The sequence below is a fragment of the Carcharhinus amblyrhynchos genome, chromosome 8 (assembly GCF_965287045.1).
Source record: "Carcharhinus amblyrhynchos chromosome 8, sCarAmb.v2.hapA, whole genome shotgun sequence".
In the NCBI taxonomy this organism is placed as follows: domain Eukaryota; kingdom Metazoa; phylum Chordata; class Chondrichthyes; order Carcharhiniformes; family Carcharhinidae; genus Carcharhinus; species Carcharhinus amblyrhynchos.
Window position 1 is genome coordinate 88,895,483 of NC_137331.1, and position 25,692 is coordinate 88,921,174.

The following is a 25,692-nucleotide window of genomic DNA, read 5'->3' on the forward strand; positions in this document are numbered from 1 at the left end:
AACTATATAACATCTTTTGTACATCCTTTTTAGACATTGAAGTATATACAAACTAAGAACTCCACCCACTCATACTCTGCAAAGCCTCTGAGAATTACATTTACTTTGCAGATAAGTGTGTCCCTCAGCAAGAAACTACAACCTCAGTTAATCATCTGCTTAGTTAATAGTCCAGGCTTTAACCACCCTGAAAAAGGAAAACAGCACCAATGCAAAACCAAATACTATAGCCCTGCATTTACAAAATTAAAGTACAAACCATTCATTGTGAAGTTGTTACAGTGTCAGCATGTGTAAAAATTGTTCCAATAAGTTCCTTGTGTAAATAATGGAATGTGGCAGAAAGTTGATTTAAAGAATGAAATATGTCCGTGTGTCATTCACAGTATAAGATATATACATAGATCCATCAATGCTAAGGTTCTTTAACAATGTGCTAGCTGAACAATAACTGTTAAATAGTGGGAGAGGAAAGACAAAGCTAGCTGCAAGTTGTGGAGTCTCTCCCCTTAAACTATGTGATTCCCTCACTGATTTAATCATTTCATCTATAATACACAATTTCATAGTTCAGTTTCATGCAGCTTTCTGCCAAAATAAGTTCAAACCAAATAGCTTTTTGATGAAATTGCTTCATCATTGGACTTCCAACCCCAGAACATAACAGGCATGCACATTCTTCTGAATAATGTAATTTCAGATTTGTATAAAAGTCATCTTTTAAAAACACTCACTCTCACCATCTAGACTTCACTGACTTTGTTTCCCTTCCTCTAAATAGTCACAGAAGTAAAGTGTTGTTCTGGAGCAAGCTGCTAGCTTGTTCATTCTTTAAAACAAATTAAACATCAGATGATGTGCTGCTGTAGTTATTTTTCCTAAAATTAAACTTTGGTTTGCTTAAGTTTCCAGATGCATCTGGTGGCAGTAATGTAATCAATCCCACAGTTCTCTGGGATTTTCTCTCATTTGTTCTTTCTCTTCTTGTAAATTCACCACTCAGTATGAATTAGATAATGGCTTTTCGGTGCTTTTAGGTGGAGTCAAGATCCCTCCTATGGATACAGGGGATAACCTTGCTGTACACTCTGTTTTCCTGATGTGTACCTCTTCCTGCAAGGAAGAAAAAAAGTATTGAATAAGTAATTTTGAGATCACATTTACAACGTGAATGAATAAAGTAATACAAAAAAATGCAAGCGCATCCAATTTGCCATTTAATGTCAGCAGCTGGAATTAACTTCACAAAAATGTTCACTCAAAATCATCATGGCTAACGGATCTCAATATTTTATGGTCAAACCAGAAATTCATCTGATTATTTGTAAGACATCTCCAATGTAAGAATGGTGTGATGGACAGTAACAGCTTATGTACTTAAACTGTGCACCTGGAAATTCCTAGAATATACTCTGTAGTAAGGTGTTACTACAAGTGACATATTAGTTTAAGAGGCTCAACACTGGCTATTGCATGGTGCAATTGTACCTCCTTCGGTAACAATCAAAATAGTCTGTGACATTTATATTGTTTCTGTAGTTACCCACCATGAGCTATTCATGCTTTTAACTCAAGGCTTAACCAGTCCATAATCATTTAAAATCCATCTATATTCTTAATTCACACCACAGTTCCAATACCCCTTTATTCATCCAACGACAGTTTAATGTAAATCAGTGAACTGTTACTTTTAAAATTTTCATCCTTCAGTTCTAAACCTTCCATGTCCTCATTTCCATCCTTGCAGCTCAGGAACATTATACTTCAAATTCTGGTCTCTTGTGCATCCCCAGTTTCCTTCAAACCCTCAGCCTCATCTTTTTATCTGCCTAGTACCCTTTTCTAAACCTCCACCTCGAGATACTACTATAAAAACTTACCTTTTTCTATGACTTGATGTCAAATCTTGCTTAACCTTCTATTAAAGATTGATGACCCACAAAACAAATTCATACAAAAAAATCATTTTTAATGTTTAGAAAGAATCATGAGTGTTACTCTCAAGGACGAATGTTACAATCTGATTTTGTTTTTATCCTCCCCACCTTCATAGTGGATAATTGAAGTTAAAATAACTCACCAGCAAATCTAAGTACTTAGTATGTGTCTGAATGTTATGTCTGTCTTCATTGGCCACTTGCTTGAAATCTCTTAACTTTAATGGATCACCTTCTTTCAGTGTCTTAGCAAAAGGTATCATCCAGTTAAAACATGCAGAAATGCTCTCCCATTCCAGACCTAGAACCATTTTAAAAATAAATTAACTAATTTATTTATCTTTAACAGTCAATATTAAGTCAAACCTTTTGTAAATATGCAACAGCAAGTAACCTGTATGGTTTTAAAATGGATTATGCCATAATGATCAAGTCCAGTCTAAAACAACGCATTCTAAATTATTCAGATGCTGAAATGAAATAAAATAAAATTTATACCAAGGATTGCAGGAGCTATGAAAATAAAAGTATTCTACATAGTGAACCACAGATTATCAGAATTCCTAAATTATTGAAGTCAATGCTCCATAGAATTCTAAAAGCAAGATTGAAGTCAATCTAATTGCATCAAATCTTTGCATTGTATCACTTCACAATTGTTTTGAGTGTTTGGGGGCAAAATATTTGTTAGAACATTGTTCAGATTTCAAAAACATACCAAATGCAATTAAGGAAGATGTACTGATTTCAGGGGACAATGTGCATTTGTAGCACTTGCCATTTTCACAGTTGACCTAAATCTCATATGCCCATTTCAATACAACTGTGCATATCAGACCAGGTGTCTATCAAGGTAGTGTTTTTCAAAAATACTAGCAACCTTTCTGCCCTTTCAGAAATAGAATTCTCTAACTAGCGTTGAATCATGCTACACAAAATGTTGTTATGGCACTTAGGCTTCTCTATCGAGATGGTGTGATACACGTTTCTCTTCTATTCCAACCAGATGTCTTAACTAATCTTGCAGTCATGCATGTTATTCATTCCAGTAGTTGAGGGCATCAGCCTTTTTAAAATCAAACTCAGGGAAATTTACAAAAATCAAACATGAAGTGCAATACAGTGAAGCATTGAGCAAGTACAAAGAAAAATCAAAATTAGTAGTAGCAACAAAGAATCAGGAACAGATGACCTGCATTCATGGAGGGAATAAACAAAATGGACTGGTTGTGAACAGCCTGTTTCCATATTCTAATATCCATGCAACACAAACCATTTGTTACATCAGAAGCATCCTGCAAAATACATTTAGAGATGTCAACTGCAGCCATCTGTACATGGCTCATACCACAAAAGGTCATGAGGCAGATGGACAGAAATCCAAAGTACTTTGGCCTACAAGTGTATTGATTTTTGACAAGTGACTTCTGTCATCAATGTTCTGGAGTCCCAATTTAAGATGCAACCTGAAAATCTTGCACCAGGACTCCAAGCTTCTCATTGTTGATCAGATTCAGACTCTCGGGCAGTAGCTGGATGTTTGGAGCAGGCATATATAAAGCTCCTGCCTCAAAAACCCCTCTTCCAAATCTTAGTGTCAGAGAAACAAAGAACCAATCTGCCGATGCTGGTGACAAAAGGTGAAAATTTTGAAAAGCTGATCAAAAGAAATTGCTCCAAGAAATGTTGAGAGATTAGTTGCTGATGCAACAATAAAAATATAACTCATGGACAAATTGGATTGTGTTGCATCACTAATTATGGTGGAATAGAAACCACACCAACTGGTAATGCAAGATTCTGCCTTTCCCAAGGTATCATGGGAACTGATAATTGCAGCATTGGGCAAGGAAGGTACAGTAAAAGAGCTTCATGAAATCCACACGAGCAGTAAAGCTTAAGCCCTCCTCTTTAATGTTAATCATCAGGAGGTCTGATTAAAATAATGCTGCCTTTCCATCTCTGGGTTGTAGAACTCTAAACACCAGACCTAGAAACTTCAATGGATGCCACTTTCATCACTCCGTTGACCTGAGCTCACAATGCTGAGAGTGCATCCCCAACAGAGAGAACTTGTTTGATTATATCTCACTCTCTTCCCAAGACATCACAAGTATATTTCTGAACTCCAAGCCATTCATTGTCAGTTGTATAAAAAGAAAGTTAAGCTGCTAATATGTTTACACAAGGTAGTCACTCAGGCTTAATGGACAAGGTGCTGTTGTAGATTTTGGCATCCTGCCAGACCAAATCAAGATTAGAAGGCAGGTTAGAGCCAGATCTTTTGTACATGTCCAACACACTATCCAATGCATTGTCACTATTTATATGACGTCAAGGGGCTCAAAATGATAGGAAACGATCATTATTTTTAGGCGAATAGATTTAGGTCAGCTTTGATCTGGTTGCTAATTACAAGCACATGATCTGTGAAAGACTGGAAAAAGATTCACTGGTCGATTCAGCCCATCTCATACAATGTGGTGCTTTGCAATATATAATTCCTTTGCCCCCCCCCCCCCAGAAAACCATGAAAGAGATTATTTAAATGAGACTTAAAACATAGGACAATTAGTGTGTATTGAAGAAGGTTCCTTAAGCTATTGAAACTAGTCTAAGAAACTACTCTGGCCCTGATTGTGATCCAGTACAAGTACCTTTAGTACAAGTGTTGTCTGCTCTAACCAAAAACAGAGAGAAGAAATAGACATGATCTACAGCATACAAGCTTCCTATAATTTGCCTTCAGACAGTACCTAGAATGATAGGTTAATGAATGGAAGTGCTCTTCCTATATATATTGGAGTTGGAGATATACACAATGAAATCTAAAATTGGATATATCCAATCAACTGTACATCTGAAGTAACAAGACCCTCCATACCTGAAGCTTTGAAAGTATCTTCAATAGATGTGTAAGAGCAAACAGCAGCAGCAGCCAGCACACCATACGAGAAACTCAAACTCTCAACATCAAGGATACATAGATCTAAAAGCTGTAAAGAACAAATTCAAAAATTGATAATGAGCAATGAGATTTGTACTTTTATCAATAAGGTGGAACTACAAAACCTGTGCTTTGAAACATCAGTTGACAAAGTTTTGGCATCCTGGTTCTAAATTTACATCAAAGTTTAAAGAATGGATCTTAGTGCAATAATGCCTTATTACCAGAAAATCTCTTCAAAAGGAGGTGAGATATTAAGTGGAGATGGAATTTCCATGATGAGAGAGAAAGCTGGCTCACAGTGCTTCAATAATGCTTGAAGTATTAATGGGGCAGAACAAGAAAACTGAGGGATCTGCAACAGCATATTTGAAAGGGTACAATTTGACAAGTCTTTTGAAGCTGGAACCACGTGAGGGAGGAAAGGATTCAAATTTAGAAGATCAAAATGGCACTAAAGGCAGGAGGCATTTATGGAGACAGTGAAGCATACTCATATCACTCCAGCATGCAACCCAAAATGCAGCATCTTTGACAGGGCCAAAAAACTGATTTTGGGAAAACCATTTCCGATCTGGAAGTACTGTGATTACTTCAGTTAAAGTTGCACTATAGATATTGCTATCCACATCACTGAATTATTGCTTGATGAAATAGGATTTATTTTCAACAAAAAATACCCAAAAAAGCATTTAATTTGGAGTACAAAACCAAATAAAAACAGCCACAAGATGTCTTAATGTGTTCATTGATGGTTTTGGTTGATCATTTTTTAAAATTATTTATGCAGTAACTAGTAATTACCTGAGCAATCTGTATAAAAGTTTCTTGAGAATACTGAGGCAGCGACATGTTGGGTACTTCTTTTAAACAGATTATTTGAAGATAAAGGTTCAACCAGCAAATTATAGTCACTGGACACAGTTCCCAATTTAAGGCCTTAAAAAAAGAAAGTATACAAATAGTCTCATACAAGCCATTATTTGCAATTTTATCAGCACCCTCACCCTAGCACTTAAAAATAATTGTAACATTAGATGGAAATCCTCACAGGGGCTTGATGTAGCTTCCTTTATCGTTAAGCATCCTCAATTTATTTTTTTAAAAACAACATTCTTAACTAGTGCTACAATCAAAGTCTTGTGTTGTAAATCATCCTCAAGTCAATATTCCTTGTAAATCCTCTCAAGTCTGTATTCCTTCACCCTTATAAATTGTACCATTCCTGGTCAGATTGCTTCCCTTCATTCTTTCCACCAAAATGTAACACTTCAAAACTTCCCTGCATTAAATTTCATCTGCCCGTTTCACCAATTTATGCCTCCCTAAAGTCTGTTGCTATCCTCATTGCTCACTGTGTTAAACATAGAAAATAGAAACAGGAGAATGCCATTGGGCCCTTCGAGCCTGCTCCACCATTCATTGGGATCATTATTGATGATCCAACTCGATAGCCTGATACCCCCACTCACCCAGCCCTCACATCCCATATCCTTTGATCCCTTTTGTCCCAACAGCTATATCCTTTTTGAAAGCATACGATTTGGCCTCAACAGCTACATCATGGTAGAGAATTCCACAGGCGCACCACTCAGCAATAAATAGGGTCTCCAATCACTGCTGCCAGTGAGAATAGAAAATTTGGCACTCAGCTGAATCTCCATTCAAAGTAGTGGGATCTGTGCTTCCCAGCTGCAGACAAGGTCAGAGATCAAGGTTATCACACATTCATATAACGTAGGAGGGAATCGGTCAATCTCACCTGTACTATAGGTAGTCCCAGATCAATCCCAATCTATGCATCTCTCAGCCCCTAAAAATTTTCCATTTTAAGTGCATGTCAAATTCTCTTTGAGAGTTACTATTAAATCTGCTTCGTCTACCCATGCAGGCCATATTACCCAGGTCACTCATCGTTTATGGGAGACTGTTTCATAGTGATATTAGTCACTGAACTAGTAATCCCATTTTTTTACGTTTATGAGTGTCTCAAGTAGGCTTACATTAACACTGCAATGAAATTACTGTGAAAATCCCGTCACCACAATCTGGCCCCTGTTTGGGTATACTGAGGGAGAATTTAATAGCCAATGCACCTAACCAGCACATCTTTCAGATTGTGGGAACAAACTGGAGCATCTGGAGGAAACCCACACAGACACAGGGAGAACATGCAGACTTCAAACAGACAGTGATCCAAGCTAGGAATCAAACCATTGTGCAACTGTGCTACCCCAGAGACCTAGGTTATTGCTGGTGAGACATCACTTCAAATCCCACCATGGCAGCTATTGGAATTTACATTCAATGAATAAAATCTGGATTTGAAAGCAAATCTCAGTAATGGCGACCATGAAACTATCCTGACGCCCAGGTTAATGCTCTGTGGCACGAGTTCAAAAATCACACTGCAGAAGATCCCATGGCATCGACTGTTGCAAAAACCTGCTTTGTTCACACGTGCTTTAGGGAAGAAAGTCTGCCATCCAGCTTACACGCAACTCCAGATCCACAGTAACGTGACTGATTCTTAACTGCCCAGTGAAATGGCCTGGTAAGCCACTCAGATCAAGCTGCTCACATCCCATGAAAAAAAATTTTAAAAATAAAGAACTCTCCATGAAAAGATTATCCTCATCTCCCCTCTGCTTATTTTGCCAATTAATTTATACCTTTGTCCTCTAATTACTGATCAAAGGAAAGTTTCCCTATTTACTTCCCTAATTTTGAAAGCTTCTATTAAATCTCAACCTTCTCCCCTATAAAAGGAGAACAATCAAAGCTTTGCTAACCTTTAGTCCATAGCTGACATCCCTGGCATCTTTCCAGCAAAGCACCCTTAAATGCTCTCCCAGGTCTTACAATCCCTGAAAAAGTGATTTTGAAATTGAAATGTATATGGCCGGCAATGATAAGGGAGTAATTCAAATTAGAACGTGGGTCTCCAGAGTCTTGGGTGAGCTGCAAATTTATGGAAGCTAGAACTCAGATTCAGCAAGGAAATCAATGGAATAATCCAAGCCAGATATGACAAAGGCCTGAATGAATATCTCGCCTGAAGTTGCTTCAGTTAAAGCTTGTAATAAAAATGTGACATACTCAGAACAGTACATTGTGAAAATATAAATAATAAAATAAGCATTTTGAACAATGCCCAGCCTGATATCGATTGCTCTGGAGTCTATATATTCAGCATCCTTCACTTCCTTTAAAAGTTTTAGTCACGAGTAAGGCTTACATTAATACTGCAATGAAGTCATCCATATATTGCCCTTAAAGCGATATAGGGTTAGTTGCCACATGGATGCCGATGATACCAAGTTCTACTTTTCCAATTCTGTTGACCCCTTCACTTCCTGGTTTGTCATGCTGCCCTGCCACATCCATTCAAGAATGGAGGAAATTATTGCTCAATCAGAAGGACCAAAGCCCCCAGCATAAACTCCAGCCTTCTAACGCCTACTTCCACACTGTTTGAGGCTGAATCAGATGGTTCATAACCAGCAGCATTCATTAACAATCCAAAGATATTAAGGAATACAGGATATAATTCACAGATCAGCTATAATCTATTAAATAACAAACCAGGCACCATGGTCTAAATAATCTATTCCGGTTCCTATGTTCCTCCATAACCTCCTTGTCATCCAAACCACCGTTTCCTGTATCCAATCTGGGACCAGCCTAGTTTAGCCATCACTTCTGTCCATGCTGATCCACGTTGACTCACTCTACCAAAACACTTCAAATTTAGAATTCACATCCTCATGTTTCATTGCATCCACCTCCCATCTTTATCCCTACAATCTTTTCCAGAACTGTTCCCTTCAACCCTGCATTCTTTAAACCTTGCCTCAAAATGTACCCCGGTCCCTTCTTTTACCATAACATTAGCAGCATAACTTTATACTGCTTACACAGTAGGAAATCTCACACCAGGTTAAAGTACAACAGGTTTATTTGGTAGCACGAGCTTTCAGAGCACTGCTCCTTCATCAGGTGAGTGCTGCCTAGGCCATATGCTCCATAGTTCAGTCCCAAACTTTCCACCTCACTCTACTCTTTTAAGGCAATGCTTAAAGCAGACCAAGCTTTTGATCAACCCTCCTAATCTCTCCGCCTTTGGCGCAGCGTCCTTTTTTTTTGGATTATACCAATTTCTCTTCATTAAATCTTGTGGTGTTACAGGGAGAAAAAACAGGCAACATGAAATAACTGACCTCACACTCGACTGTTGTATCTGATGTACAAATCAAATCACATTGTCATTAAATAGTTATCCCACAGAGAAGTTTAAGAGACAAGCACATGGATGTGTAATTCGAGTTGCAGACATATGCGAGACTGGGTAACGACAGCAGAGTTCCTTCCCTAAAGGGCATTACTGAATGAGTTTAATTAAAAAATAATAGTGGTGGTGGCACTTCTATTGGTGCCTGCTCCTCATATCCATCCCAGTCCAAAAATGACAAGTGATCAGGATGGGGCTCTGTTGTGGTGCCTATCCATGACTAAATAACTAGCCTATACCCATTGCCTTTGTCAATACAAAAATGAAATAACCCATATGGACAAGACACAAGATGCAGCCAGTAACTTTGAAACAACACCCCACAGTAGTGCTGACTTTCAGATGAAGAAGCAAATGAAGTATTTGATTTGCAAGGGATCAAAGATGATATACAGAGTGCACTAGCAAAGTGGTTATGCTACAGAAACAGGAATCCAGAGACCTGCACTAAATTCAAAAAATGGAAAAGCTCAAATCATAAAATAGTTCAAAACTAGACTTTGAAAGTAGAAAAGGATGGTAGAGAGGGCTTTGAACTAAACAGGAGTGACTAAGATAAGCAAATTTTTATTCTATTTGTGGATGAAAATTCCATACTAATACCCCTCAGAGCAATAGAGGCAAGATCACTGAATATTTCTAAGGATGAGTAAAATAAATTCTTGGTTGACAAGGAAGTCAAAGGTTAGAAAGAAAGGTAGAGTTCAGGCCATTATCAGATCAGCCATTAATATCAAAATGGTGGAACAGGCTCGATAGGCCAAATGGCCTACTTCTAATTTGTACATAATTCAGTTATGTACAAGTTGGTATTAACAACTGACAACAAAGCTGTTGGATTGTCAACAAAATCCAACAAGTTCAATAATGTCCGTTAGAAAAGGAAATCCACTGTCTTTAACCAGCCGGAGTAATGTGAAACTATAGTCACACATGTGGTTGACTCTTCTCTCTGAAATGAGATGAAGTGGTGACGTGACATGACATGACGCCAGGTCTACCAGCAATTTCACAGGTCAACTAGGAATGGGCAATTATCAGCTGCATAAGCAATGACTCTGTCGGCTGGGCCCAATGGGTCACACTCCTGCCTCAGAGACATTGTGGATTCAGTTCCATTCTAGAGGCTAGAGCACAAAACTTTCACCTGGCACACCAGTGCAATACCGAGATTGAGCTACATCTTAGATGAGATCTTGAACAAATGCCAAAAGTCTCCCCTCAGATGGAAGTAGAAAGTCGCTTGGCACGATTTTTGAAGAATAGAAGATACTGCTGTTGACGCGGCTCATAACTTACCCCACAAATCAACATCACAATAAAAATTCTCTGGTCATTATTACTTTGCTGTTTTTGGAAGCTTGCTGTGCATTAATTGGCCAGTTCATTTGCTATATTTCACCTCATTGGTTATAAAGACCTTAGGGTGCCCCAAAGTGTGTGAAAGGTATTATATAAATGCAGGTCTTTTGGTACATGTCCAGCGGATGAAAAAAAAAAGTTATCTTGACCAAGATCAACAAACACCGGATATGAAATGGGACACTACTGGACAAGATACTGGGCTCGATTGTGTTATAAACCATTATGAACAATCAACCTCAGACTGCTTACCTTTAGAATAATCAGTTCCATATCAAGTATTTCAGCTTCTGTACATGCACCATCTGTGACATATGCAAACTCATTCAACTTTGGAGGGTAGATTTCCTGAAACAATATAAATGTAAAGTCAAATTGAGTTTGTCACACAAATATATTCCACAGATTTTATCAAAAGATTTCTTTCAACTTATGGAATGAAGGCAGCCAATAGACATTGCTTCTTAAACATTTTTGCTCAAAAGAGACTGCTTCAAATGGTTGATAATCTTGTATTCAGATGAAGGTGATAGGAGGAATTCAACACTATATAATACTCATATGAACAGGCTGCATGTTCCCATCTGAGTTGCTTGTGGGCTGGGGTTGGGAGGGGCAACCCCTATGCTGAGATCCCTATCACTTCTATTAAATGCCACCTGCATGTCCATGCAAAACATTCCAACTGTAAGCAGTGGGCATTTTGGTCACTTATTCTGCTCTGACCATCTTTAAAAACATAGAACATTACAGCGCAGTACAGGCCCTTCGGCCTTCCATGTTGCGCCAACCAGCGGAACCAATCTAATGACCCTCTAACCTAAACTATTCCAATATTATCCATATGCCTATCCAAAGACCATTTGAATGCCCTTAAAGTTGACGAGTCCACTACTGCTGCAGGCAGGGCATTCCACACCCTTACTAACCTCTGAGTAAAGAGCCTACCTCTAACATCTGTCCTATATTTATCACCCCTCAATTTAAAGCTATGTCCCCTCGTGTTAGCCATCACCATCCGAGGAAAAAGGCACTCACTGTCCACTATCTAATCCTCTGATCATCTTGTACGCCTCAATTAAGTCACCTCTTAACCTTCTTCTCTCTAACAAAACCAACCTCAAGTCCCTCAGCCTTTCCTCATAAGACCTTCCCACTATACCATCCTGGTAAATCTCCTCTGCACCCTTTCCAATGCTTCCACATCTTTCCTATAATATGGCGACCAGAACTGTACACAATACTCCAAGTGCGGCCGCACCAGAGTTTTGTACAGCTGCAACATGATCTCATGGCTCCGAAACTCAATCCCTCTACCAATGAAAGCTAACACACCATACACCTTCTTAACAACCCTATCAACCTGGGTGCCAACATTCAGGGATCTATGTACATGGACACAGATCTCTCTGCTCATCCACACTACCAAGAGGCTTTCCATTAGCCCAATACTGTGTAATCCTGTTACTCCTTCCAAAGTGAATCACCTCACACTTTTTTGCATTAAACTCCATTTGCCACCTCTCAGCCCAGCTCTGCAGCTTACCTATGTCCCTCTGCAAACTGCAACATCCATCCGCACTGTCTACAACTCCTCCGACTTTAGTGTCATCCACAAATTTACTAACCCATCTTTCTACACCCTCATCTAGGTCATTTATAAAAAGTGGCCCCAAAACAGATCCCCGCGGTACACCACTAGTAACCGAACTCCAGGTTGAACATTTCCCATCAACCACCACCTTCTTTCAGCTTCTTTCTTCTTTCAGCTCGCCAATTCCTGATCCAAACTGCTAAATCACCCTCAACCCCATGCATCCGTATTTTCTGCAGTAGCTTACCATGGGGAACCTTATCAAATGCTTTACTGAAATCCATATACTCCACATCAACTGCTTTACCCTTATCCACCTCTTTGGAGCTGAGGGTAAACTCCCAGTTAAATTCTGACAGCTGGTTACCACTTTTTCCTCAACATTGAAAAGCAAGCTGGGAGCATCAAGTTATAGAGAGTACATTGTTTACTTGGTTTGAGGTCCAGGGACAACCAATGATTCCGGCCCACAATTATGTGTTTTCATAACTTCAAAGATCATCAAAAATGAAGAAGGCAGCTAGACGTAGTGGGACCTCACTCTTTCAAGATTTTTAAGCAGCGATACAAAGGTCCGAGGGTTTCAACAAAGTTAGAAGATGACTTTAGGCCAGTGCAGCACAATATGCTGCAGCTGCTTAGGGAAGCAAATACCTCTAATTTTGAAGACAGGTAAGAGTGAGGAGGAATGTGCATCCTATAGACCAGACTCACTTCCAAACACAGATTTGAATTCATTACCCAAAATACTGGTACTGGGCCTAGGAAAAAAAAAATTCTTCCCTTGACTATTTGGAGTTATCAGACTGGGTTTATAAAAGGCTGAAATTCATATAACAATGTCTGGAGGTTATTAAATATCAATCAGGTTTCTCAACAAGGTGATAGAGTGTGGTGATTTCGTAGTTGCATTTTACCCAATTAAATGCTTTCTCTGCATTCTAATTGTTTTTGCACGCTCCAGAAATTTGGAGTCAGAGTGCAGGAGAGGGTGGATTTGTTAGTGGATACAAGTGCTTTATAAAATCTCACTTGCAACAGTTCTTACTAATAAATTACATACCTAATAAACTTTTATCTTCATCAGGGGACCTGTCAGGGTTGTTGGCTATCCCTGTCGTGGTTTGCAATAACTATTGAGCCCTCAGCAGAGGCAATTAGACATAACCCTTCGGTATTTGGTTTGGCTAGTGGCAGCGAGCAGCAAAAGATGACGTTATACACTGACATGTTTCTATCTTTGTCTCAGCCGGAAAGGAAATCTCCATTCCTGCTATTACTGACACCATGTGTCAGTTTCATTTCTTCTCAGGTTATAAAATAAATTTTGTTAAGTCTGAAGCTATGCCATGCAGAACCCCCATTTGCCCCCTGCCCCTTCAGATGGTCTCCTGCAAGGTTTACCTATTTGGGGTAGTGAGCCACTTCTGGGAGGGATTCCTGCAGCCCAAGAGTCTGTGGACGGTTTATACCTATAAGGTTTACAATGCAGGCTGGTTTACTTTGACTCAGATGTTGATTCCTGCCTGACTCGTCCATTACTATGTGAAGTACCATGTTGAAATATTTCTATTGCCTCCCCCCACTCCGTCAGCTGTACTGAGCAAACTTTACCCCCTTTCTCGCATCTATGAAGCGAGATCTACATCGCTGGTCCTCTCCATCTACATCATGGCTGGGCAGGATAGCTCTGATCAAGATGAATTTATTACCTAGGTACACACTACAAGTACTACCAATTTTATTTTCTGCTGAGATCCTGAAAGAAATTAACAGAGGGTTTAGCTCCGTCAGATGGAACAAGAAGACACCTTGCTTAAAATTGGCCAAATTACAACTTTCAAATTCAAAAGGAGACCTTGGTGTGCCCAATACAACATTGCTTCTCAACTTGGATTGATATGAGAATGGGTAAGAGGGGATCCCTCTTCCATTTGGCTCAATATTGAAGCTGGCCGGTGTGAAGACTATTTACAAATTTTGCTGCTTCTTAGAGATTTCACTGTACCAGATAAACGTGAAAATCCAATCATCACTAACGAGAACGTGGAAGATGGTCTGTGAGGGAAGGTCTATGCTAACTTCTGCTCTTCCTCCCATCCAGGGTAATCCAGATTATCCCCAGGGCTCTGGGACCATGGTTTTGACATTTGGAGGAATTGGGGGCTCTCAGACTGGAGGACCTTCTTAGCAGGACCTCCTCATTATCTTTTGAGCAACTGTGTCAATGTGATACCCCAGACCTTTTCTTAAAAAAAAATTTACAACTTAAAGGCTTCATTCTTAATAAAACACCCCAGCATCTTAATGCCAGTACTTCCCTGGTGGAAAAACCTTTCTGTCCTCAGCACTAAAGCAATTAATTAGCAATCTTAATGTGCATTAGGAATATGCAAGAGGTTCTGCAGACATGGCAAAAGGGCCTCTCAGTAGATACTGATGAGATCGGGGGCAGGGGAGGAGGGGGAAAGAGGGTTTATCTGGGAGAACACAAATAAAATCTTGGTCTGTAAACAGAACAGAGAGTTATCTAAAAATTCTACACCATCTGCATATCACACCAAGTTTAAGACAAAAGATGGATCCTGAGATATCCCCAGTATGTCAAAAACGTAAACTAGTAATAGGGGACTTTACTCACTGAGTCTGGTGTCAAAATTTTAAAAAAGCTATTGGTTGGGCATTGTAGTGCTAGAAAGAATATTTGATATGGCCTTGGAGATGGATCCTGTGTTTTTGGTTCTGGGACTTCCAGATAATTGGTGTCAATGAGAAACATTTGTATAATATTCTAACATTTACTGCATCAAAAAATATTTTATGCTCTTGGATTAACAATCAGTCATCTTCCATACAGAACTATTCAAGATTATGATGGAACAAATTCCAATGTAGTTTCCAATTTGTATACTTCAATCCAAGTTGGACTCATTTCAAGAAGAATGAGGCCCGTTAATTAAACAGGTTCCATAATTTACTCCTACAAGAAGTCCCGTAGAGCAGGCTGCAAGCTCTAACCGTGTACGTGCGCACACAAGGCTGTGTGCCCCTTTTCCATTTCTTTATACCATTTGGCTTTTTTCTCCCCATCCTGTTACTCATTTTCTTGACTTTCCTTCTATGCAGAAGCATTGAGTTAAAGTGCTGATTATACAAAACTGGAAAATTCAACATTTGAAATACTTTTAGCCAATAAATTGACCATATCTTAAGAACTCAGCTACTTGCATTTTACACTAAAAAGTGAAGGCAGCAAGAACAAAAGCTCATCAAAAACTTGCTTAACAACATGGAGGATGACAGGTTAAAACTATGCTCAGCCACATCTATCCTCCCCACCAGCCAGCGGATGCGAGTTTACCTCCAGCTTTGCAGCAATGAAGAGTGAGGAGATGCCTATGAGTTGCAGCTTGCTTTTATGAATATTTTCTTGAGTAAACATGAAGCGGTCAAAGAAATCCTGAGCAAGGTAAAAGGTTTCTCTGTGGAGCATGTATACCTCACAAACCTGAAGAGATAGTTAAAAAAGAATGCAAGTTAATAAACAATTTTTTTGTATTCATAGGGTGCAAATCTTGCTGGCAAGACCAACATCTATTATTCATCCCAAACTGTCTTCAACGAAGTGGTGGTGGTGAGCCACCTCCGCCAGCTGCTGCAGTCTGTGTGAAGGAGTTAGGGAGTTTTAGGTTTTTGGCCTAGCAACAGCAAAAGGAATGGTGTGATGTGTCCAAGTCAGAATGGGGTGTGAGCTGGAGATGGTGGTGTTTACAATCCCCATTACCCTTGCCCTTCATGGTGATATACGTTGAGGGTTTAGGTGGTGGTGTTGAAGAAATACAGTACATTGTGGCAGTTTGGATGCACCAGTCGAGGGGAGAGAGAATGCTTTAAGGTGGTTTTAACAGCATGGTGGCACAGTGGTTAGCACTGCTGCCTCACAGCGCCAGGGATGGAGTTTGATTCCTGACTTGGGTCACTATCAGTGTGGAGTTTGCAAGTTCTCCGTGTCTGGGTTTCCTTCAGGTGCTCCGGTTTCCTCCCACAGTCCGAAGATATGCAAGTTAGGTGAACTGGCCATGATAAATTTTCAGTGTACTTGAGCAGGCACCGGAGTGTGGCGACTAGTGGGTTTTCACAGTAACTTCATTGCAGTGTGAATACAAGCCTACTTGTAACTAATAAGTAGACTCTGACTTTATTTTCTTTCCTCCCCCAGTCCTTCATTGTTGAAAAATAGCTGCCATAAATTCATCTATGCACTCAACAAGTCTCTATCCTTGAAACCAAATGTTAAAATGCCCAGAACAGAGCCAAGCTGTTACAGCAAAAAGAAGTCAGAGACAATCACAAAAATCAAATCACCTTGCATACAGACATTATTTCTAAAATTAATCCTTGGTATACAGGGCACTAGCAAGTCCAGTACTTATTGCTCATCCCAGGCTGCTGTTGAGATGATGGTGGGTAGCCATCTTCCTGATCAGCTACAGTCTGTGTGGTTAAGGTACTGTTAAGGGAGCTGCAGGAGTTTAATTCTGCAATGAACGAGTGACAGACAGTGGCCAAAATTTTACTGACACTCCTGCCCCAATTCCTGCAGCAGACGAAGCTCGGAGAATGGCATTTTCCATTGGCCTCGGGCAGGATCGTACGAACTTCAGGCGGAAATGCCAGTAAAATATCACCCAGTGAGTAAGATTTGGAAGTTGCATTTGGAGATGGCTGTGTTCCCATATACCTGCTACCCTTATCTTGAAGTATTAGAGATTGCAGCTTTAGGCAACTCAGTGAAAGAATACGGTGCATCCAATAGATTTCACATATTGCAGCTGTGTAACATGTGACTGTTTTAAGGTGATGAGTGGACTACTAGTAAATTAGACTATTTGTGCCTGAATGGTCTCGAGCCTCCAACTGTTATTACAGCTGCTCCCATCCAGACAAGGAAAGAGTATTGCATCCTGAAAAAAAAAACTTGGTTTCTCTCTGTCCATTGATGATGTATGACCCACTGAATCATACATAGAAAATGAAAGCAGGAGTAAGCCGTTGAGCCCTTTGATACCCTCCTCCACCTTTAGCCCCAAGAGCCATATCTAATTCCTTCTTGGAATCACTACTTTGTGGTAGTGAATTTCACAGGTTCACCACTCTGGATGAAGAACTTTCTCCTCACCTCAGTCTTAAAAGGTTTACCACCTTATCACAAACTATGGCCCCTTGTTCTGCACTCCCCCAGCATCAGGAATCATTTCTGAATCTACCCTGTCTAATCCAGTTAGAATTTTACAAGCTTCTGTGAGATTCCCCTCTCACCCTTCTAAACTCCAATAAATACAATTCTCACTGACAGTCTCTCCTCATATGACAGTCTGGCCATCCTAGGAATCAGTCTGGTAAGCCTTTGCTATACTACCTCTATACCAAGAACATTTTCCTTGGATGAGGACACCAAAAGCACACACAATACTCCAGGTGTGGCCTCACTAACAACCTCTGCCATTGCAATCAAACATCCCTATTCGTGTACTGAAATCCTCTGGCTCTGAAGGCCGACTTACCATTTGCCTTCTTTACCTGACGCTTACATTCTGCGACTGATGCACAGCAAGATCTTGCTCAATATCCAGCTCTCAATTTACATCCATCCAAATAATCTACCTTCCCATCTTTGCTACTGAAGTGGCTAATCATACGTTTATCCACATCATGCAATATTTGCAACATTCTCCTTTTTATTTCAGATTTCTGACATCCACAGAACATTCCTTTTGTTATTGCATTCCTGACTTGTACTTCAAGAAGCTTCAAGTCAGGAAGTGGGCCACTTTCCAAAGAACAGAAACATAGAACAGTACAGCACAGTACAGGCCCTTTTGCCCTCGATGTGGTGCTGAGCTATGTCCGAACCCAAGATCAAGCCATCCCACTCCCTGTCATTCTGGTGTGCTCCATGTGCCTATCCAATAACTGCTCAAAAGTTCCTAAAGTGTCCGACTCCACTATCACAGCAGGCAGTCTAATCCACACCCCAACCACTGAGTAAAGAATCTACCTCGGACATCCCTCCTATATCTCCTACTATGAACCTCTTAGTTATGTCCCCTAGTAACAGCTACATCCACCCGAGGAAATAGTCTCTGAACATCCATTCTATCTATCCCCCTCATCATCTTATAAACTTCTATTAAGTCATCTCACATCCTCCTCCACTCTAAAGAGAAAAGCCCTAGCTCCCTCAACCTTTCCTCACAAGACCTACCCCCCAAACCAGACAGCATCCTGGTAAATCTCCTCTGCACTCTCTCTCCAATGCTTCCATATCCTTCTTAGTGAGGTGACCAGAATTGCACACAATATTCCAAATGTGGTCTCACCAAGGTCTGGTATAGTTGCAGCACAACCCCACAGCTCTTAAACTCAAACCCCCTGTTAATAAACACTAACACGCTATAAGCCTTTCTCATTGCTCTATCCACTTGAGTGGCAAACTTCAGAGATCTGTGGATATGAACTCCAAGATATCTCTGTTCCTCCACAATCCTCAGAAACCTGCCATTGACCCTGTAATCTGCATTCAAGTTTGTCCTGCCAAAATGAATCACCTCGCACTTATCAGGGTTAAACTCCTTCTGCCACTTTTCGGCCCAGCTCTGCATCTTATCGACGCGTCTTTGCAGCCTGCAAGAGTCCTCCACCTCATTTACTACTCCACCAATCTTGGTGTCATCAGCAAATTTACTAACCCACCCTTCAGCCCCCTCCTCCAAGTAATTGATAAAAATCACAAATAGCAAAAAACCCAGCACTGACCCCTGTGGTACACTGCTGGTAACTGGCTTCCAGTCTGAAAATTTTCCCTCCACCACCACCACCCTCTGTCTTCTACGAGACAGGCAGTTACTTATCCAATCGGCCAAATTTCCTTCCATCCCACACCACCTTACTTTCTTCATGAGCCTACCATGGGGAACCTTATCAAACGCCTTACTAAAATCCATGTATACAACATCAACTGCTCTATCTTCATCTACACACTTCGTTATCTCCTTAAAGAATTCAATCAAATTTGTGAGGCAAGACTCACCCCTCACGAATCTGCGCTCACTATCCCGGATTAAGCTGCATCTTTCCAAATGGTCATAAATCCTATCCCTCAGGACCTTTTCCATTAACTTACCAAACACTGAATTAAGACTAACTGGCCTATAATTACCAGGGTCATTTCTCTTTCCTTTCTTGAAGAGAGGAACAACATTCACCACTCTCCAGTCCTCTGGCACAATCCCCGTGGACATTGAGGACCCAAAGATCAAATCTAAAGGCTCTGCAATCTCATCCCTTGCCTCCCAAAATATCCTAGGATGTAAAACATCTGGCCCAGAGGGCTTATCGACCCTCAGGTTTTTCAAAATTGCTACCCAATTTCTGACCTGTTCTACTAGTTGAAGCATTCATGTGGTTGCTCCTGAGTTTCTAGTCAATCTCCACCCCTAGAATGTTGATGGTGAGAGATTTGGCAATTGAACAGCAAGTGGAGATGGCGAGACTTTCCTGCTGGGGATGACTAACACCTTGCAAATACCACTCATCAGCTTAAGCAAGCCTGGATGTTGTTCAGGGCTTGCTGCATGTAAGCATGGGGGTTTGCTTCTTAGCAAATGTGACAGTATATTGCAGCACTGAAGGAGCCATTCTTTTGGAGGAGACATTAAACTCAGACCTCTTCTGCCTTCTCCAGCAAATGCAAAACATCCCTATTTTGAAGAAAAGCATTGTATCATAGAATCCCTACAGTGCAGGAGGAGGTCATTTGGCTCATCAAACCTGCATTGACAGTAACTCCACCCAGGCCCTATCCCCATAACCCCAGGTATTTACCCTGTAAATCCCCCTTACACTAATGGACAATTAGCATAGCTAATCAACCTACCCACACAACTTGGACTGTGGAAGAAAACCCACGCAGACACAGGGAGAATATGCAAATTCCACAGTCACCCAAGGTCAGAATTGAAGCCAGGTCACTGGCACCGTGAGGCAGCAGCTCTAACAACTGTAGAGGGGGTGTTAGCCCCCAGCCATCACCTACCCCTCTCGAAAAACCAAAAATCTGATCGTTATATCATTGCCGTTTGTGGAAGTTTGCTGTGTTGAACTGGCTGCCATATTTCCTATGACAATATGACCACATTTCAAAAAGTACTTCACTGTCTGTGAAGCTCTTTGGGATGTCTGATAATCATGAAAACAGCTATACAAATTAAAATCTTTTTCTTCAAATATAGTGCACAGGAAAGCATTTTTAAAGAGTGGTTTCATTTAAAGCATCAAACACATCATTCAAACTCCTGAAGCTTGTGTCTTTAAATCTGTGCTTTGTTAAAGGCAATAACAATACAATCTTATCAGAATTACTTAGGATTTAGCAGCAAAGAATGCTGAATAATTCTGGTACAAGATCAAGTAAAGGACTATAATGATGACTAACCTCTATCAGCCAGTCCAGTAAAATTGCTCTCATTTTTGGCTGTAAGGACGGGTGTAGTGAGAGAACATTACTGTTGTGGGTGTACTTGATTTCTTTTTTCACCATATTAGACCACACATCTTCAGAGTTTCCCCAGCTAAAAAAGTAAAAACATTTCAAACAAGTTATGAAAACACCAGATTACGTATTAGCCTTCCGAGGATAACATTTCATCTGGGAGCTGATATCTCAAGTCCAAAACTTTTGACATCTCATTTTCCCCTACACACCATTCTCCAAGTTGTGCACATTAAGATGTTTCCTTTCTTCGCCCTCATCTTACCGTCATTTACCACCTTGCTTTGCATCCCCAAGAAAGCCCCATCACCCCTTTCTCAATTAAAAATGTTGTCACTCAACAATACCTAAAAGTTCCTTTCATTAAAACATTTCCACCCCACCCCCTAACCATTCTGAATGTTTGTTCTGGTCAAATCAGGGACCTGGGTTCAGTTCCTGCCATGGGTCACTGTCTGTGTGGAGTTTGCACATTTTCCCCATGTCTGTGTGAGTTTCCTCTGGGTGCCCCGGTTTCCTCCTACATTCCAAAGAGGTGCAGGTTAGGCCATGTGATTGGCCATGATAAATTGTCCCTTAGTGTCAGAGGATTAGCAGGGTAAATATGTGGGGTTACAGGGATAGGGCCTGGGTGGGATTGTTGTCAGTACTGCCTTGATGGGCCAAATGGCCTCCTTCAGCACTCTAGGGATTCTATTCTGTATAAAAAAAATGCATCAGCTGCGGGTCATATCAGTCCCAATTGTGAACATATGGAAATTCTGGGACCAATGTCCAACAAGCATCAGGGCAGCACAGTGGTTAGCACTGCTGCCTCAGAGCACCAGGGACCTGGATTCCATTTCAGCCTTGGGTCAGTGTGTGTGTGGAGTTTGCATGTTGTCTGCATGGGGTTTCCTCCAGGTGCTCCAGTTTTCTGCCACAGTCCAAAGATGTGTGGGTGAGGTTGACTGGCCATGCTAAGTTGTCCCTTAGTGTCAGGGGGACTAGTTGGGTAAATGCATGGGATGATGGGGATAGAGCCTGGGTGGGATTGTGTTTGGTGCTGAATGGCTTCTTTCTGCACTGTAGGGATTCTATTCTATGGCAGAAAACTTCCAAAGTTCTCCCACTGTCTCCACATCCAGAGGCTTCATCTAACTTCCTGCAATTCTGTCACTAATGCTCATGAATAATATGCAGCTTATGAGCTCCAGCAATCCTGACGTTTGTACTTCTTTCATGATTTGTCCTATTTACCTCATGAGTGGAGAAGTTCTCAGAAAACCAATACCTTTTTGGTACCAGCATTATGAACGAAAATTAGTGGACCTGGTTTTGTACCATAAGCAATGCTCTCCACTCCACCCTGCTTCTTCACAAGCACACCCAAGCTTCCCAAAAATACAAGCGTTTGGATGCTTTCCAGCCCATTGGTCTGGGTACCAAGGTGTGCTCAAAAACTGTCACTCCTACAAATAAGAGTCAAATGCAGACTTTGATGTGGGAATAAAGTGATTTCTGTTTGCGGTAGATGTCGCATACCAAAAGACGGAACAGTTTAAAACCCAGCACGAGCCTCCAATACAAACTACTCGTTTCAACTTAGAGTATAGAATGCTAATAAGGAAAAGGCATAAGTACTTAATGATAGGTGATGGTTCTAATGAAATATCAGTGACCTGAAACATCAACTGTTTCTCTCTCCACAGATGTTGCCACTCCTGCTGACCATTTCCAGTTTGTGCGCTTTGTTAGGTCCAAATGTTAAACACTTCCAAAAATAACCTGACAGAAGTATCTTGTAGCTTTGGATTCCCAAAATTGTCTTCAGCCTAACAAGAGTCATATCATGTTCACATATGCATATTTATGTTTGGTTGTTTCCTATTTCATCACTTTATAAAGATGAAATTTGGAAAAATAAAAAAAGTGACAACTTTTTATATTTAGTGATTAGATAACCCATGGTATTCCTCAGTATACTTAGAAATTCCTAGTAAGTAAAGTTGGAGAATTATTGAAAAACCCGTTTCCCAATAGCTCAATGCGACATCAAATCATCTCATCCAGAAGATCCAAGAAGCACTTTACTGCTCAATATCTGTTATAACAATTGGATAGCTACCATATTGGGGGAGTGCAGAATATACACCCTACTGGTGACTGACACTGGATATTGCCAAGCTGGCCCAGGATGAAAATGGCTGCAGACACATCATTTCAACTTGCCCATTTGGTGAGGCAATGAAGGGTTGAGAGCACTGGTTAAACAGGTGTTGCAGCACAAGTCAATCTCTTCAGGAGAGGGGCAAGAACTTGGAAGAAAGGGAGAAAGAACAAATTCATTGAGCTGCCTTCTCATTTGAGTGCTTTTTTCTCCTCAGTGCCAGGAACCTGGGTTCAATTCTGACACTGTGTGGAGTTTTTACATTCTCCCCATGGCTGTGTGGGGATTCCTTCCACATACCAAAGATGTGCCAATCAGGTAGACTGGCCATGTTCAATTGATCCTTAGTGTCAGGGGGATTGACAGGGAACATACATGGGGTTATGGGGATAGGGCCTGTTGTTGGTGCAGGCTTGATGGGCCGAATGGCTTCCTTCTGCACAGTAGGGATTTATGATTCTAAGTACGATGTTGCCAAGCAGCAACTGGCAATGCTGCCTTTTAAAATTACTTGGAGACCATAAAGCATGAAATCCAATCTTCATTCATGAGACATAGGCTTTGCTGGCTGGCCAGCATTTATCACCCATCCCTGGTCACCCTTGAGATAACTGAATACACAATATTGTCTTATTCTGGGCATGTGTTTCATCTGTACACAGTAGCTCCACTCAAATCCAGGGCACAAATCTATATGTTGCCACAATAAATTAGGTGATAAATAAGATTTTGGAAAATAAAATATAAGACTTCAGTTGCACTAGGATTTAAACTTCACACACTAACGAATGGAGATTGTTAACTTACATTGCCACTTGATGAACAAACATTAAGGTGAATACTTAATGGTTGGACATTCAAATAGTGCAGCCAATCTGCATCAAGGTACTCACCTGAGAGGTGGTAGCGGTGATTTGGTTAGGAACAGGTTTTTAAACCGATATTGTGTGAATCTAGAAAAATCTCCAATGATATCAGTTTCTTTATGTGGTGTGGGGATAAGGATGCAAGGGCTAACTGCTCCAGGTACTATAGGTGCCCAGCAGCTCTGCAAAAAAGCAAGAAAATGAACAAATGTCACTATTTGAGTTAAGATTGATTTGAACTATGACCAGATGATAACACCCATTTGGAACCAAACTTGGCTTCCGTGCATATTTGAGAAAGTGCTCCCTCTGCCGATCTCAGTAAAAAGGTACAATAAGTAATTTATAAAGGCAAATAAATGATACTGGAGTACTGATATCCCCTTCCAGGGTACAACCATTTGGTCTCCAGATTAATAATAAATTGAACAGCAAGAACTAACCCAAAATGTTTAGTTTATATAAGTCGGGATTAGAAAAGTCAAAACCTTTTTTGAAAAAAAATTACTGGGAAATAATGTCAGTAAAGCTACAAGCAATACAGGTCCTCCCAATACTGATGAACAGAAATAACACTTAAAATAAAGCAATATTCAAAAAGCAAGCAGTGCAGCGTTGAAGTCCAGCATTTGATTGAACCAGCAGTGATCCGGACTGAAGAAAACTCCTGCGTAAAGAGTGCCCCCTCCCCTAGCCATGGCCAGAATTTCACTCACAGTTCAAGCAGATTCCACTGCCTTTTTTTTGAAACACGTTTGCGAGGGAAAACTTCCCGCGTTTATTCATTTCCGACTTAATTTAAGACGCAAGTTTAGAAATTTCAAGCCCCGATTTCGCCATTGCACCCAGCTTTTACACGGAATCCCCTTTCAGTGAATAATGCATCATTTTACAGACTTTTACTGGGCAGGAAAGACCGCCGCTTGAACCCTTTGGATGAGGGGGTAGTGGGAGCGGGGGAATGAAAACACTTCCGAACAAAACTCCGGCTCTTAATACCATGTCTTAAATGCCGTTCCTGGGACTGGATAGTCATTTTGGTAATAGAATCTATTCTATATTCCCTGGACAGTGCAATATACCCAAAACCCCTTTAGCAATACAGCACAGTCCGAATCAATACGTTTCAAAAGTCATCCCAGCACTAAAACACGCAGGATGTATTCATGCAGCCCCTTAAAAATTGTCTGGTTTCTTGATTTTCATTTTAAATCATTGTGAACATAAACGGGGGGAAAAAAGGAGCCAGAGTTCATACAAGGCGGGCGCGCCACCAGCAAGTACCTCCCACAAGAAGCAGGAACCGGCTGTTTGACACAGCGCGCAAACTCTGTAAGCTCCAGATAAGGACACTTCATTCATTCATTCATTCAGCAAATACCGCCTGCTCATCTCCAGCATTCAAAGCTGATTTTCAAGCCACTTCGCATCATTTGCTGCACTTTTTCTTAAAAAAAAGCTAATCTCAATCAGATGAAATTTTTACAAATTACACAGGCACGTATTCTGCATTGGTCACCGCCACGCTCTGACTATCCGCCCAACCATGGGAAGTTATCTCTCTGTATATACACAGTAACCTTTTCTCTCTAACTAATTCTTAATAGCATGATCTGCTATGGGATCTCCTACCTGTATCTGGAACTGTCGCCTTCTCTTGCTCACTTCTGTCTCGTGGTTGTGATCGCTACATTCCTGAAAAATATAAATGGCCATGACATTTATTCTGGTAACTGGTTAACCTGCTCGAAAATATATTGGTAATAACTTTACACTGCTCACTTCAGGTTTCCTTTTCTTTGACTGGATGGTGTCATCCTTTTGTTCCTCGAATTTTGCTTGCCTGGCTTGTAAACGATCACTGTTTTAAAACACACACGAAATTGCTCTTAAATATAAAACTCTCTTCAATTTCCCCAAACACATGAATTGTAATAAAGGAGCATTTCTCACCTGCGCCTCGACATCTTCTTCAATTACGTGAATCCCTTATAA

The 25,692-nt window shown here is 40.6% G+C and overlaps 1 protein-coding gene across 1 annotated transcript; it reads right to left on the reverse strand.

Annotated features, from left to right (window-relative positions):
* Positions 1-53: 53 nt before the first annotated feature.
* Positions 54-25,692, reverse strand: ccne2 (cyclin E2). Its single transcript, XM_080194438.1, has 11 exons — positions 25,651-25,692; positions 25,480-25,558; positions 25,330-25,392; positions 23,725-23,879; positions 20,626-20,761; positions 15,493-15,639; positions 10,790-10,885; positions 5,689-5,823; positions 4,822-4,933; positions 2,081-2,238; positions 54-1,113 (listed from the first exon to the last, which is right to left on the reverse strand). The coding sequence occupies exons 1-11, from the start codon at positions 25,662-25,664 to the stop codon at positions 1,000-1,002; spliced, it is 1,209 nt and encodes a 402-aa protein (XP_080050564.1). The 5' UTR covers positions 25,665-25,692; the 3' UTR covers positions 54-999.

Coding starts and splice junctions, on each gene's coding strand:
- ccne2 (XM_080194438.1), bottom strand. Junction 23,880..25,329: donor GGCGACAGTTCCAGATACAG/GTAGGAGATCCC, acceptor GCTTTTTTGCAG/AGCTGCTGGGCACCTATAGT. Junction 2,239..4,821: donor AGATACTTTCAAAGCTTCAG/GTATGGAGGGTC, acceptor AAATGGTTCTAG/GTCTGGAATGGGAGAGCATT.